The sequence below is a fragment of a genome, unplaced genomic scaffold, assembly GCF_019419815.1.
Source record: "Pyrus x bretschneideri cultivar Hongxiangsu unplaced genomic scaffold, Pyrus_bretschneideri_v1 Contig7, whole genome shotgun sequence".
Classification (NCBI taxonomy): domain Eukaryota; kingdom Viridiplantae; phylum Streptophyta; class Magnoliopsida; order Rosales; family Rosaceae; genus Pyrus; species Pyrus x bretschneideri.
Genome location: NW_025999809.1, coordinates 1,744,264 through 1,754,824, shown reverse-complemented (window position 1 = coordinate 1,754,824; position 10,561 = coordinate 1,744,264). Strand labels below are relative to the sequence as shown.

Sequence of the window (10,561 nt, the reverse complement as noted above, 5' to 3'; positions counted from 1 at the left end):
CCAACCAAGTCCCAACCTAGACATGGGCATTCTAGTCATTTAAGCAGCCCAAAATTGCACATTTTCTTACGTGGGGCAGTTCCATTGGTTCACACATGGACTTGCCATGTGGGCCCTTCACCACTTGAGTGATATATTATACGGCTACTCGTTTTGGTTTTGGACCTTCGCTTGCTTGCTCACTCGCTCTTTATAAATAAGTCGTCCACTGTTACCTCTCAGCATATTAAAGTGTCTCTTTCGTAACCTTCTCTGTAATTGGACTAGGCTCTCGAGCACTCATTTTTTCCGATTTCTCTTCTTTCTTATTCTTTTTCTTCAATTCGCTCGTCGATCATTGCCACCTTCTTCCGAAATGCTGCTCAAATTTCTAGCTGTCATTGTTTTGGTTTTGGGTCTTGTGAGTGCCGAGGATCCTTACCGGTTCTTCGATTGGAATGTAACTTATGGTGACATATATCCGCTCGGAGTTCGTCAACAGGTTTGCAATTTTCACACACTTGTTCTCTGTGCTGTGATCATGATCTTTGATCATATTTTTATAAAATGTTTATGTTTTATATGACTAATTTGTGTAAATTTCAACTTTTGTTGCAGGGGATTCTTATTAATGGTCAGTTTCCGGGGCCGGAAATCTATTCCGTCACCAATGACAACCTTATTATCAATGTCCACAACAGCTTGCCGGAGCCCTTCCTCATTTCATGGTCGGATTTTCTTCCAACTCTATATTATACTTTCTCTTTTCTATTTTTCTGGCCAATTGTCAATTTTTTTTTTGTTGGACATTTTGTTATCTTTTTTCCTTAATTAATTATTAAGTTGAAAAAGTATTTTCTCATAAAATGGGATTAAAGGATTTTTTTCAGTCACTTTCATGGCAACTAAATATTCTTACACATATTTCGTATACGAACAAAAATGTTATAGTTAAATCTTGACTAGTAACCTTTATCATGTAATCTCCAGAATTCCATCTGTCAAATCGCCGGCTTTTTATTGAAAAAGTCAAAAAAAGTGTGTAGTATATATTCTTCGTTCAAATACTATTTTTCTTTAGTTAATTTGAATTTTATACGATTATATGTCACATAAGCATAATTATCACGTAATTTTACATGTGAGTGGACAATGACAAGTGCAACATGACATGAATATTTTACAATCATATTATATGCGGGCTTGTTGTGGGCATTTGCAATTGGACATCACGCATTTATTTTGTTTTGATCAGGAAAACCAAATTCACTAGGAACTTTTATTGACTATTTCCTCTAATTATAAAAATTAATGGTGTGAAACTGCAATGGGGAAAGTAGCTTTTACTATTTCCAAATTCTTTCTTTCCAGTTTGCGGGGATTAGGTCAACTTTCAAGAGTCGAGAACTCATAACATGTTGTACCCACTTCCCTCTTGTCTACCCTTTGTTGGACGTTCTTTAATTGGTTGTAAAATTGGAATTTAAGTTGTTCACGTGTTAAGCTCAGTTGTTTACATGCATGTGTGAGAACTATGAATTTTAATTATAAATACGTACATATAGGATTTACAATGCTTAACAGTAAGATCATAATTAGTCGTAAAATAAGTCCAGCTTGTTAGGATTTAGGGTTAAGAATTATTTCTAGAGTTTTGAAGTAAAATAACTTTGAAGTAAAACTAAATTGGTCAACGGGAAACTTGAAACAGGAACGGAGTGCAACAAAGGAGAAACTCGTACCAAGATGGAGTGTATGGAACCACATGCGCTATCCCACCAGGCCAGAACTTCACCTACACACTACAAGTGAAGGACCAAATTGGAAGCTTCTACTACTTCCCATCTCTTGCCTTCCACAAAGCAGCCGGTGGATTTGGAGCCATTAAAATCCTCAGCAGGCCCTTGATCCCAGTCCCATTCCCGGAACCAGCTGGAGATTACTCCATTCTTATTGGAGATTGGTACAAGACTGATCACAAGGTAATGAAGATTCAAACTTACGACGTCTTTCAATACTGCGAATGAAAATACTACCAAACTAAGAGCAAGTTGGAACTTCCGCGCGCAACCGATTAAATAAACCTGTTTTGTAACTATTTCTTACTTACAATATGGTGAAGTGAAATTGTAATTTGATCAAATTCTTTAACCTAATATTGCAGGTATTAAAGACCATTCTAGATCGTGGTCACAGGCTTGCCTTCCCAGATGGTGTTATAATCAATGGACGTGGACCAAGTGGCACAACTTTCACATTTGAACAAGGTAAAACCTACAGGCTTAGAATATCAAACGTTGGGCTCCAGAACTCTCTGAACTTCAGAATTCAGGGACACACATTGAAGCTGGTTGAGGTTGAAGGGACCCACACTCTCCAGACCACTTACGATTCGCTTGATATCCACGTGGGTCAATCCTACTCTGTTCTCGTCACAGCAGATCAGGCCCCTCAGGACTACTACATTGCTGTTTCAACTCGTTTTACCAGCACGGTCCTCACCAGCACTGCAATTTTTCACTACAGTAACTCTGCCAGTCAAGTTTCAGGCCCAATTCCTGGTGCTCCCACCCAAACTGACTGGTCTATTAGCCAGGCCCGCTCCATTAGGTATGTGACTTTTTTAGAGATGCGTATAAGTATATGATCTACAATCTATTTTATGTTTAAAATTACAAAATTGTATCTATCTCTATAAGTCTTACCTTTTTTAGAGATATATACAAGTATATGATCTACAATCTATAGTATCCGATCAGTGAAATGTTTCATTTAAAAAGATTTAGAGTTCGAATCCCCTATATAAAAAATTAAATGCTTCATTTGTAGTTGTTGTACACCGATTTAACGTTTAAATTTTATACAATTTTCAGGACTAATTTGACAGCAAGTGGACCAAGACCAAACCCACAAGGCTCCTACCACTATGGTCTTGTGAATGTGAGCAGAACAATCAGGCTACAGAGCTCAGCAGCTCAAGTAAGTGGGAAGCAAAGATATGCAGTGAACAGTGTATCTTTCATCCCAGCTGACACACCATTGAAGCTTGCAGACCACTTCAAGATTGATGGAGTTTTCAAGGTTGGAAGCATCTCAGATAATCCGACTGGCCAAAGCATGTACCTTGACACTTCAGTCATGGGTGCTGATTTTAGGGCTTTTGTTGAGATTGTGTTTGAGAACAAAGAAAATATTATGCAAAGCTTTCACTTGGATGGTTACTCCTTCTGGGTTGTTGGGTAAGTAAATTGATGATATAATTCTGCAGTATGTTATGAATACAATGAATTTGAAGATGGTAAAGTTGGTTACTAACTCTCACATTTTTACTTGAATTTCAGAATGGATGGAGGTCAATGGACACCGGCTAGTCGGAACGAATATAACCTTAGAGATGCAGTGTCAAGAAGTACCACACAGGTAATTAGTCGCCTACTGATGTCAAAAACTGATCCAACGAGAGTAAAACCGTAAATGAGGATGAATATATGAGAGTTTTAAAGATATAAATGAAAGTAGGGTACGCTATCACATAACAAATATAACTGACATTCATATCCTGTAACTGAAATTTTATATAACTAGCACACACAATAATTCGTGTTTTACAAATGTGACTAAAGTCAGGTTTGAATATGTCACAGGTGTATCCAATGTCATGGACTGCAATTTACATTGCATTGGACAACGTTGGTATGTGGAACGTGAGGAGTGAGTTTTGGGCAAGGCAATACCTTGGACAACAATTTTACCTTCGAGTTTACTCGCCTGTGGAGTCACCTAGGGATGAGTACCCAATTCCCAGAAATGCCCTTCTTTGTGGTAGGGCTGCCGGCAGAACAACTAGTCCTTAAGCAACAACCTGCTGCAGATGATTTTACACAAAAATTTGATTAACCATTGCAATTTATAAATTAGTCACATTCTTTGCCACATAAATTGTAACATTTGTACTTTGGCAATAAAATGCAGCTTTCATTTAATTATTTGGCATGTAATTAATTTGTGCTTCATGTATTAGAAGCCAAGGGGAACAAACATATTGTGGAGTTATTTTATTAAAGAATGAAAAAAAATTAATTAATTGCAAATTGGTGAGGACAAATAAACAGGTCAGCCTCCTTGTTTTTTCAGGAAACTTTTGATTTAGTATAATGTGTTTACAAAGCGATCACTAATGAAACAACCAAATTTGTTTAGTACCAATGTGTTTACAAAGTGATCAGTAATTAATAAAAGAAGGATATCATAGTTCTTATCATATTTAACATTAAGTTCATGGTTATTAAATACTTAACGAAGCAATTAAATATTTGATCAATGCTCAAACCGGCCATAGGTATGCCAACTCTAAATCAGTTCCATGCATATAAATTCCCATTAGAAGCTTGTTCTCAAACATAAAACTTGTTGATACACAGATTGCTTAATTAAATTAATTGTTCTTTAACTACATCTTAATTAATCTCCCATGGCAAACAAGTCATGGGTTGTTCTTTCTCTGGTCCTATGTGTGGCTGTTGTTAGTGCATCAGACCCAGGTCTGCAACTAATCTTCGTACTAGGGGACTCAACTGCTGACGTTGGAACCAATAACTTCTTGCCCACCAGCATGGCTAGGGCTGACTTTCCTCATAATGGCATTGACTTTCCTTGCTCAAAACCCACTGGAAGGTTCAGCAATGGCCTCAATAGTGCTGATTTTCTTGGTTAGTGTATTTGATTGTTCACTAAGATAGGGCGTTCGTTTCTTTATCTTTATTATGTAATGACATAACAATAAAAGAACGAACTCTAATCCCCGCATGGATTACAAAGCTTAACATAAATCATTGCTTTTCTTGTGGTGACCATAGCTCAGATGCTTGGTCGCGAGAGAAGTCCGCCGCCTTTTCTTTCTCTCAACGCCATGTCTCTTCGCAAGAAGAGGTTTAGTGGTGCGAACTTTGCGTCTGGAGGGTCAGGCCTTCTTGACAAAACTGGAAAAACATCGGTACGTTTTTAAGATAATTGTTATCATCATATGCATGAGATGTAGGAAAGAAACTTTTTTTTTTTTTTTTTTTTTGAACAGTTTTCTCATTTTCTTGTTTCAGCTGACTCTGATGAAGTTTGGAACACCAGTGAAAACTCCGGTTGTTGCCCCATCCGGTAATCAAAAAAATGTTGTGTCATTAACAGAGCAGATACAACAATTTGCCACTGTCAAGAAAAATCTTACCGCCATAAAAGGGGGGAGGAGAGTAACTAATAAGTCTTTGTTCTTCATCAGCATCGGCAGCAATGACCTTCTCGGATATTACCACTCAAACAGTTCCATTCCAAAGGAAGAGTTCTTATCTTCTTTAATGCTTGCTTATGAGAACCACCTGAAGGTGATATTTTCCTCTATGCTTAGCACTACCCTAAACCCAAATGCACAAGTTTCATAGTTTAGCTGAGCCCTTTGTTGACATGGCAGAGCTTAATCGACCTTGGAGCGAGGAAATTTGGCATCATTAGCGTTGCCCCCATTGGATGCTGCCCATCTCAAAGGATTCACAACACTACCGGCGGATGTTTGGAGGGTTTGAACGAGCTTGCAAAAGCTTTCCATGCAAGGTTGGATGCTCTAATGTTGAAGCTCAGCTCCGAATGCAAGGACATCAAGTATGCAATTGGGAATGCATTTGAAATGACAATAAATGTCATTCAGAATCCTTTGCCATTCAGTAAGTCAATACCTACTTCAGTAATTTCTCATTTTAGTACATTTTCTCACACCCCCTTTAATAACTATTTCGTTCAGATTTCTGTTTTCAGTTTCTATAAAAACAAAATACTGACTTCAAAATTAAGCCAAATTTTGAATCTTTCTAAAATCAATTTCATGTTTCAGTCGTCGTTTTCATTTCTTTTGCTCCCCCTTCTCATTCACCAATTTTATCTCACAAAATATGCGTTGCACTCAAGTGTCAAAACCCTGTATTTAGGAACTTTTGAAAATAGTTAGCAAACAACTTACATTTAGCAAACGAGGTCCTGCAACTAGGACCTGCAACTAGGACGTGAAGGAAAAGGAGCGATCTAATTACTATCAAATTTCCTTTCCATTTTTCAGATTTTACGCAGGTGGAAGCTGCATGTTGCGGAGCTGGGAAGCTCAACGCTCAATCCTTCTGCATTCCAAGTGCCAAACTTTGCTCGAATCGCGACAACTACTTGTTCTGGGATTTATTTCATCCAACACAGGCTGCTTCCAAGTTAGCAGCCGTAACCCTCTACACTGGTGGAGCAGAATTCGTAACCCCGATTAATTTTGCTCAGTTGGCCAAGGCTTAATAGCAGTGAGTAACCATTATGAAGTAATAATTGCCTCCGTAGAGAAGACAATAATCGAAGTTGACTGTTGAAATAACAAGTTTGTAAGCAGATGTTTAAATTTTATGCTTCTGCGAAACACAATATGTAATAACGAAAATGGTTTTACATTAATCATATGATAAGTCAACAAAGATTATCTAATTAAGAATACAATTTCTTGTATAGACGAACAGAAAATAAACATTAATTACGATTAATGAAGGAAAGTTTTATTAGTTCTCTAAAAATCTCATTCTACACTCCTCACAAACGAATTTTTTTTTCCTAATATAAAAAGTTTGAAGTGTAAAATGAGATTTTTAAAGTGCTAATAACAATTCTCTTAATGAATGTCTTGCCAGTTATGAGTTAGAACGATCGGGTGCAAAGTCTCGAGAAACATAGGAAAACTTGTATCGAAGAATTAAGTAACAAAATCTCAACATAAAAATTGAAAGTAGCTTGCAAAGTAAAATATTTTGCAGGCCTAAATCAATCCAATCCGAGTATTATGATTTGAACCCTAAACCGAACCAGACCGTGGTAATGGGCGCAATTTTTCGCTTTCTTTTTTCTTCTCGCATTTGTGAGAAGTTGAGGGTTTGAAGAGTTGGTTGAGCAACAAATAAATTGCAAATCAGAAACTAATCAGAAAGATAATGTAAAAAAAAAATATTAAAAGAAAAGATAGAGAGCTTCTTTAAAGGCTTGGTCCCAATGACGATATTAAAACCATCAGTACATGGGTACAATAATTTGGCTGTTTCGCTAGCATGTATCCAGTACAAGATACTACCACCTAAAAATATGATAGACACCCACCATTCTGTCATGTCCCAGAAAACTGGGTTGGTAATTTTGGATTTCTAACAAAAAATAAAAAGACAGAAATGCTAAAACAGCAATTACCAATTTTACAGCAGACGATCTGAACAAAAGTTCTGAAAATATGCAGGGAGTTGATTAGGCTAATCGAACGAAGAGAGTTGATTAGGCTAATCAAACAAAGATTGCATATTATTCAGATCTTGTTTCCAGAAGCGGACATTGCACATATAGTAGGGCAGAAACCTTTTATGCGTTTCAAATTGCAAATGCACATCGGTGGACATGATGAAATCGACAAAACAAACCCAGGAGAAAAACTCAGATGCCCATTGCATGATGAGGATGTTAGGCGATCACTCAGCAAGCTGCACATTTGAAGGTAGGAATTAGGCTAGCTTCATAGTTACCAAAAATATCTGAACTAGTTAAATAACGTTCTACACATCCGAACATGTAACACAGACATCTATCACCTTGGACGCTTCACATCATAGATTTTAGCTTAGTCCAAACCCATTAACTACTAAATGCCATCAACATGCGTCAATGTATTTAACTACTTAAATGCCATCACCATGCGTCAACATATTTAACAAAGCACTGTGAAGAAACAACAATCCCAACTCCATTTCATCGAGACATTCCGAACTAAATAGGTAATAAGTTGTCGTGCATATGCCTCCACGGGAGTCAAGCTCAAAGCGACAGGTTTTTCATGGGCTATCTGCTCTAAAATACGGGGTCCGAAATTAAATTTACTTTACCAGAAAAAACCGCATAGGTAAGCCCTAGCATCTAGTTTCCGGGAGTTAGACATCATTATAAGGTTGGCATTGCCATTTTATGATTGTACTGACGGTTCTTTGTATAAAGTATATAACTTAGGTAGACTAGTGCAACTAATTATCACACAAGCAATGACTATATATATCCGACACGAAACTCAACCTGATTTAGAGGATTATCCGGAGATTTCTTCCAAAGCTTCCATATCATATCCTTGTATTGGTTGTGAGTAAGACCTGGTTTCTCTTCCTTCAGCCTCGGGAGCTCAGCTTCTTCAAAAGCCTACAATTATTACACAAAATTGTCACAAGAAATCACTACGTCAAAATTTCATAAGACTGAAGCAGTAAACACCTAGAGATAAGATTGATTAGGCTGACTTATCAACGAAAGTTTAAAAAGACATAGTTGGAAAAGTTCCATGGCTGTTAACAAAAGAAATCAGTGCTCCTAAGAATATGACTTAGCTTCTACCAATCCCCACCTAAAATTATTATTCTTCAAGAAACGCCAACAATTAACATTATACTTTATTAGCAGATGACAATACTGTCCTGTAGAAGTGGGGCAGGAACAACAATTACCAAAATCATATTTTAAGTTGCCGTTCCATAAGAGGCATCACTCAATAGATACATTCGTCAGTCTACACAAAAAACATGCGTTTGATGTCAAATTCTATGCACAGAGCACACTACATACATTGTGCAACATGAATTCCTTTTATTGGACCCTGGCTGGAAATTACTGAGATTGTGAGTATAAAGAATGATTCTGAAAGCCCAAGTTCATAGCTTTAAGCTACATTTGAGCTCCATGGTGAAACGGCAAGTGCTCAGGACTGGATAGGCAACCCATCCGTCCAAAAAGAGGTGTTCTACTAACGATTCACACTGCTAAGATTTCAGAGCCAACACAAGAAATCAAGCACACTCATACACACCGACGCTTCGAGTAGCTGATCACGACCATCTGAGCAAAATGAACATCATCGCAACTGACACACTGAGCGGTTTTTTAGAAGGCTTTCATTTGCATTCCTTCGTATGGCATGTTTTCAATGCCGAGTCGGATTCCTTACTCAAATAACACCCAGAGCTTCAAGCTAGTACAGTACCATTCCTAATTCCTAAAGCTCAGTTATTCGATACAAACTACAACAATTCTTTTCCGAATCCGAATGCATTAGATTTTAGGTTTCAAAGCTATCAAGGAAAGCATTACTACTCCAAAACGAAATTGAAACCGATGTAATCCAGTACCCCTAACCAAACAAACCCTAAATTCTCCCAATAACAAAAAAAAAAAAAAAAACCGCACCTTAAACGAAGCCTTGAGCCTCCTCTCCGGGTGCCGATCCACCGGCAAGCTCTCCGACACGGACATCTTCGCAACCGCCTCCTCCACCGACCTAGCCTCAATAAACGAATCATCCCGATTCTTATTCTCTACCACCACCATCCTCTCATACTCCTCCTCCTCGGCCGTACGGCTCTGCTTCTTCTTCACCTCATCCGATTTCTTCTCCAACGCCGCCTGCTCCTCCTCTTTCCGCCGTCTCAGCTCGGCCTCAGTCACCTTAGGAACCGGGATCGTGATTCGGCCGACCTTCTTATCGGGCTTCTTTGCCGCCTTTTCGAGCTCCTTCTCCTCCAGCTCCGCCAATCGGCGGGCCTCGGCTTTCCGCGCGGCGGCCTCCGCCCGCTTCTCGGCTTCTTCCTCGCGCTTCTTGGCCGCGCGGGACTTGCTGCCCTCCGCCTCGCGCCAGTACTGCTCGTCCTTCTCGCGAGTCTCGCGCTCCTTGCGCTCGGCTTCGGTGGAGCTCTTCCGAGCCTTGGCGGCCTCCGCCTTGCTGTTCACACCCATCTTTTTCGGCATGTTTTTTGTGCACACGCTTTAGGGTTTTGATCGTCTGCGACGACGGTGGTGATATTCTCCCACCCCGTTCAATAGCGATGTGATGTGAAGAGTTACTGGGACTCTGGGAACGTGTTCCGTTCACAGACAGTGACGGGACAAAGATAAAAGGCAGTTGCGGTTTATGGGTAGCAATCTAAGTGGGCCTTAACTGGGCTAAATCAAAAGGCCCAAAATATTTAATCTAGACTCGTGCTGCTCAAGAAACAAAAGGCTAGCCCAAATTCCATCCGCCCCGATGACAAATCAATTATTTCCCTAACCATGGTACAATTTTCCCCCAAGTGCCTATTAAGCCTTAACATTTTTGTCATAAGAGAAAATGATAGTGAGGCTCTCTTAAAGTGGAACTTTTCATAGTTATCTATCAAATCACAGTTTAACGTCAATTTTCATACTAATATTATAAAACATTATGAAAAAAATGTGAGGTGACAAAGAGTCTATAGAGAGTCCCACTTTTGAGAGAATCATCTTACCATTTCTCTTTGCCATAATATTGAATTGTCATGGTGATCTTGTTGGAACCTTTTTCTTTATATAAATGATGATACGAAGAGATTGACATGTCGTTGTATTGATTATCGAACTTTTTGGAATTTTTGAGTTTTTGGTTTTTTTGGGGTTGTGTTTGTGTATTTCGTTTTTTATGCCCTAATGTCATCTGCAAGTCACATAATCGCTTTCAATGGTGATCCTAACATGTTGG

The 10,561-nt window shown here is 38.7% G+C and overlaps 3 protein-coding genes across 3 annotated transcripts; 2 read left to right on the top strand and 1 right to left on the bottom strand.

Annotated features, from left to right (window-relative positions):
- Positions 1-203: 203 nt before the first annotated feature.
- On the top strand, positions 204-3,962 carry LOC125472317 (L-ascorbate oxidase homolog). The gene is made up of 7 exons (XM_048573579.1): positions 204-481; positions 598-707; positions 1,691-1,961; positions 2,144-2,589; positions 2,853-3,218; positions 3,321-3,399; positions 3,624-3,962. The coding sequence occupies exons 1-7, from the start codon at positions 356-358 to the stop codon at positions 3,831-3,833; spliced, it is 1,608 nt and encodes a 535-aa protein (XP_048429536.1). The 5' UTR covers positions 204-355; the 3' UTR covers positions 3,834-3,962.
- Positions 3,963-4,426: 464 nt separating this feature from the next.
- On the top strand, positions 4,427-6,413 carry LOC125472318 (GDSL esterase/lipase At5g55050-like). The gene is made up of 5 exons (XM_048573580.1): positions 4,427-4,688; positions 4,836-4,972; positions 5,076-5,354; positions 5,441-5,690; positions 6,080-6,413. The coding sequence occupies exons 1-5, from the start codon at positions 4,451-4,453 to the stop codon at positions 6,298-6,300; spliced, it is 1,125 nt and encodes a 374-aa protein (XP_048429537.1). The 5' UTR covers positions 4,427-4,450; the 3' UTR covers positions 6,301-6,413.
- A 583-nt stretch (positions 6,414-6,996) lies between these two features.
- Positions 6,997-9,931, bottom strand: LOC125472600 (coiled-coil domain-containing protein 124-like). Its single transcript, XM_048574253.1, has 3 exons — positions 9,256-9,931; positions 8,098-8,217; positions 6,997-7,514 (listed from the first exon to the last, which is right to left on the bottom strand). The coding sequence occupies exons 1-3, from the start codon at positions 9,811-9,813 to the stop codon at positions 7,503-7,505; spliced, it is 690 nt and encodes a 229-aa protein (XP_048430210.1). The 5' UTR covers positions 9,814-9,931; the 3' UTR covers positions 6,997-7,502.
- Between the last annotated feature and the right edge of the window lie 630 nt (positions 9,932-10,561).

Bases quoted from the DNA above. Each gene is read 5' to 3' on its own strand.
- LOC125472317 (XM_048573579.1), top strand. From the start codon at position 356: ATGCTGCTCAAATTTCTAGCTGTCATTGTTTTGGTTTTGGGTCTTGTG. The intron at 2,590-2,852 runs GTATGTGACTTT...TACAATTTTCAG, and splicing joins AGCCAGGCCCGCTCCATTAG to GACTAATTTGACAGCAAGTG. The intron at 3,400-3,623 runs GTAATTAGTCGC...AATATGTCACAG, and splicing joins TGTCAAGAAGTACCACACAG to GTGTATCCAATGTCATGGAC.
- LOC125472318 (XM_048573580.1), top strand. From the start codon at position 4,451: ATGGCAAACAAGTCATGGGTTGTTCTTTCTCTGGTCCTATGTGTGGCT. The intron at 4,973-5,075 runs GTACGTTTTTAA...TTCTTGTTTCAG, and splicing joins ACAAAACTGGAAAAACATCG to CTGACTCTGATGAAGTTTGG. The intron at 5,691-6,079 runs GTAAGTCAATAC...TCCATTTTTCAG, and splicing joins TCAGAATCCTTTGCCATTCA to ATTTTACGCAGGTGGAAGCT.
- LOC125472600 (XM_048574253.1), bottom strand. From the start codon at position 9,813: ATGCCGAAAAAGATGGGTGTGAACAGCAAGGCGGAGGCCGCCAAGGCT. The intron at 8,218-9,255 runs GTGCGGTTTTTT...TAATAATTGTAG, and splicing joins GGCTCAAGGCTTCGTTTAAG to GCTTTTGAAGAAGCTGAGCT.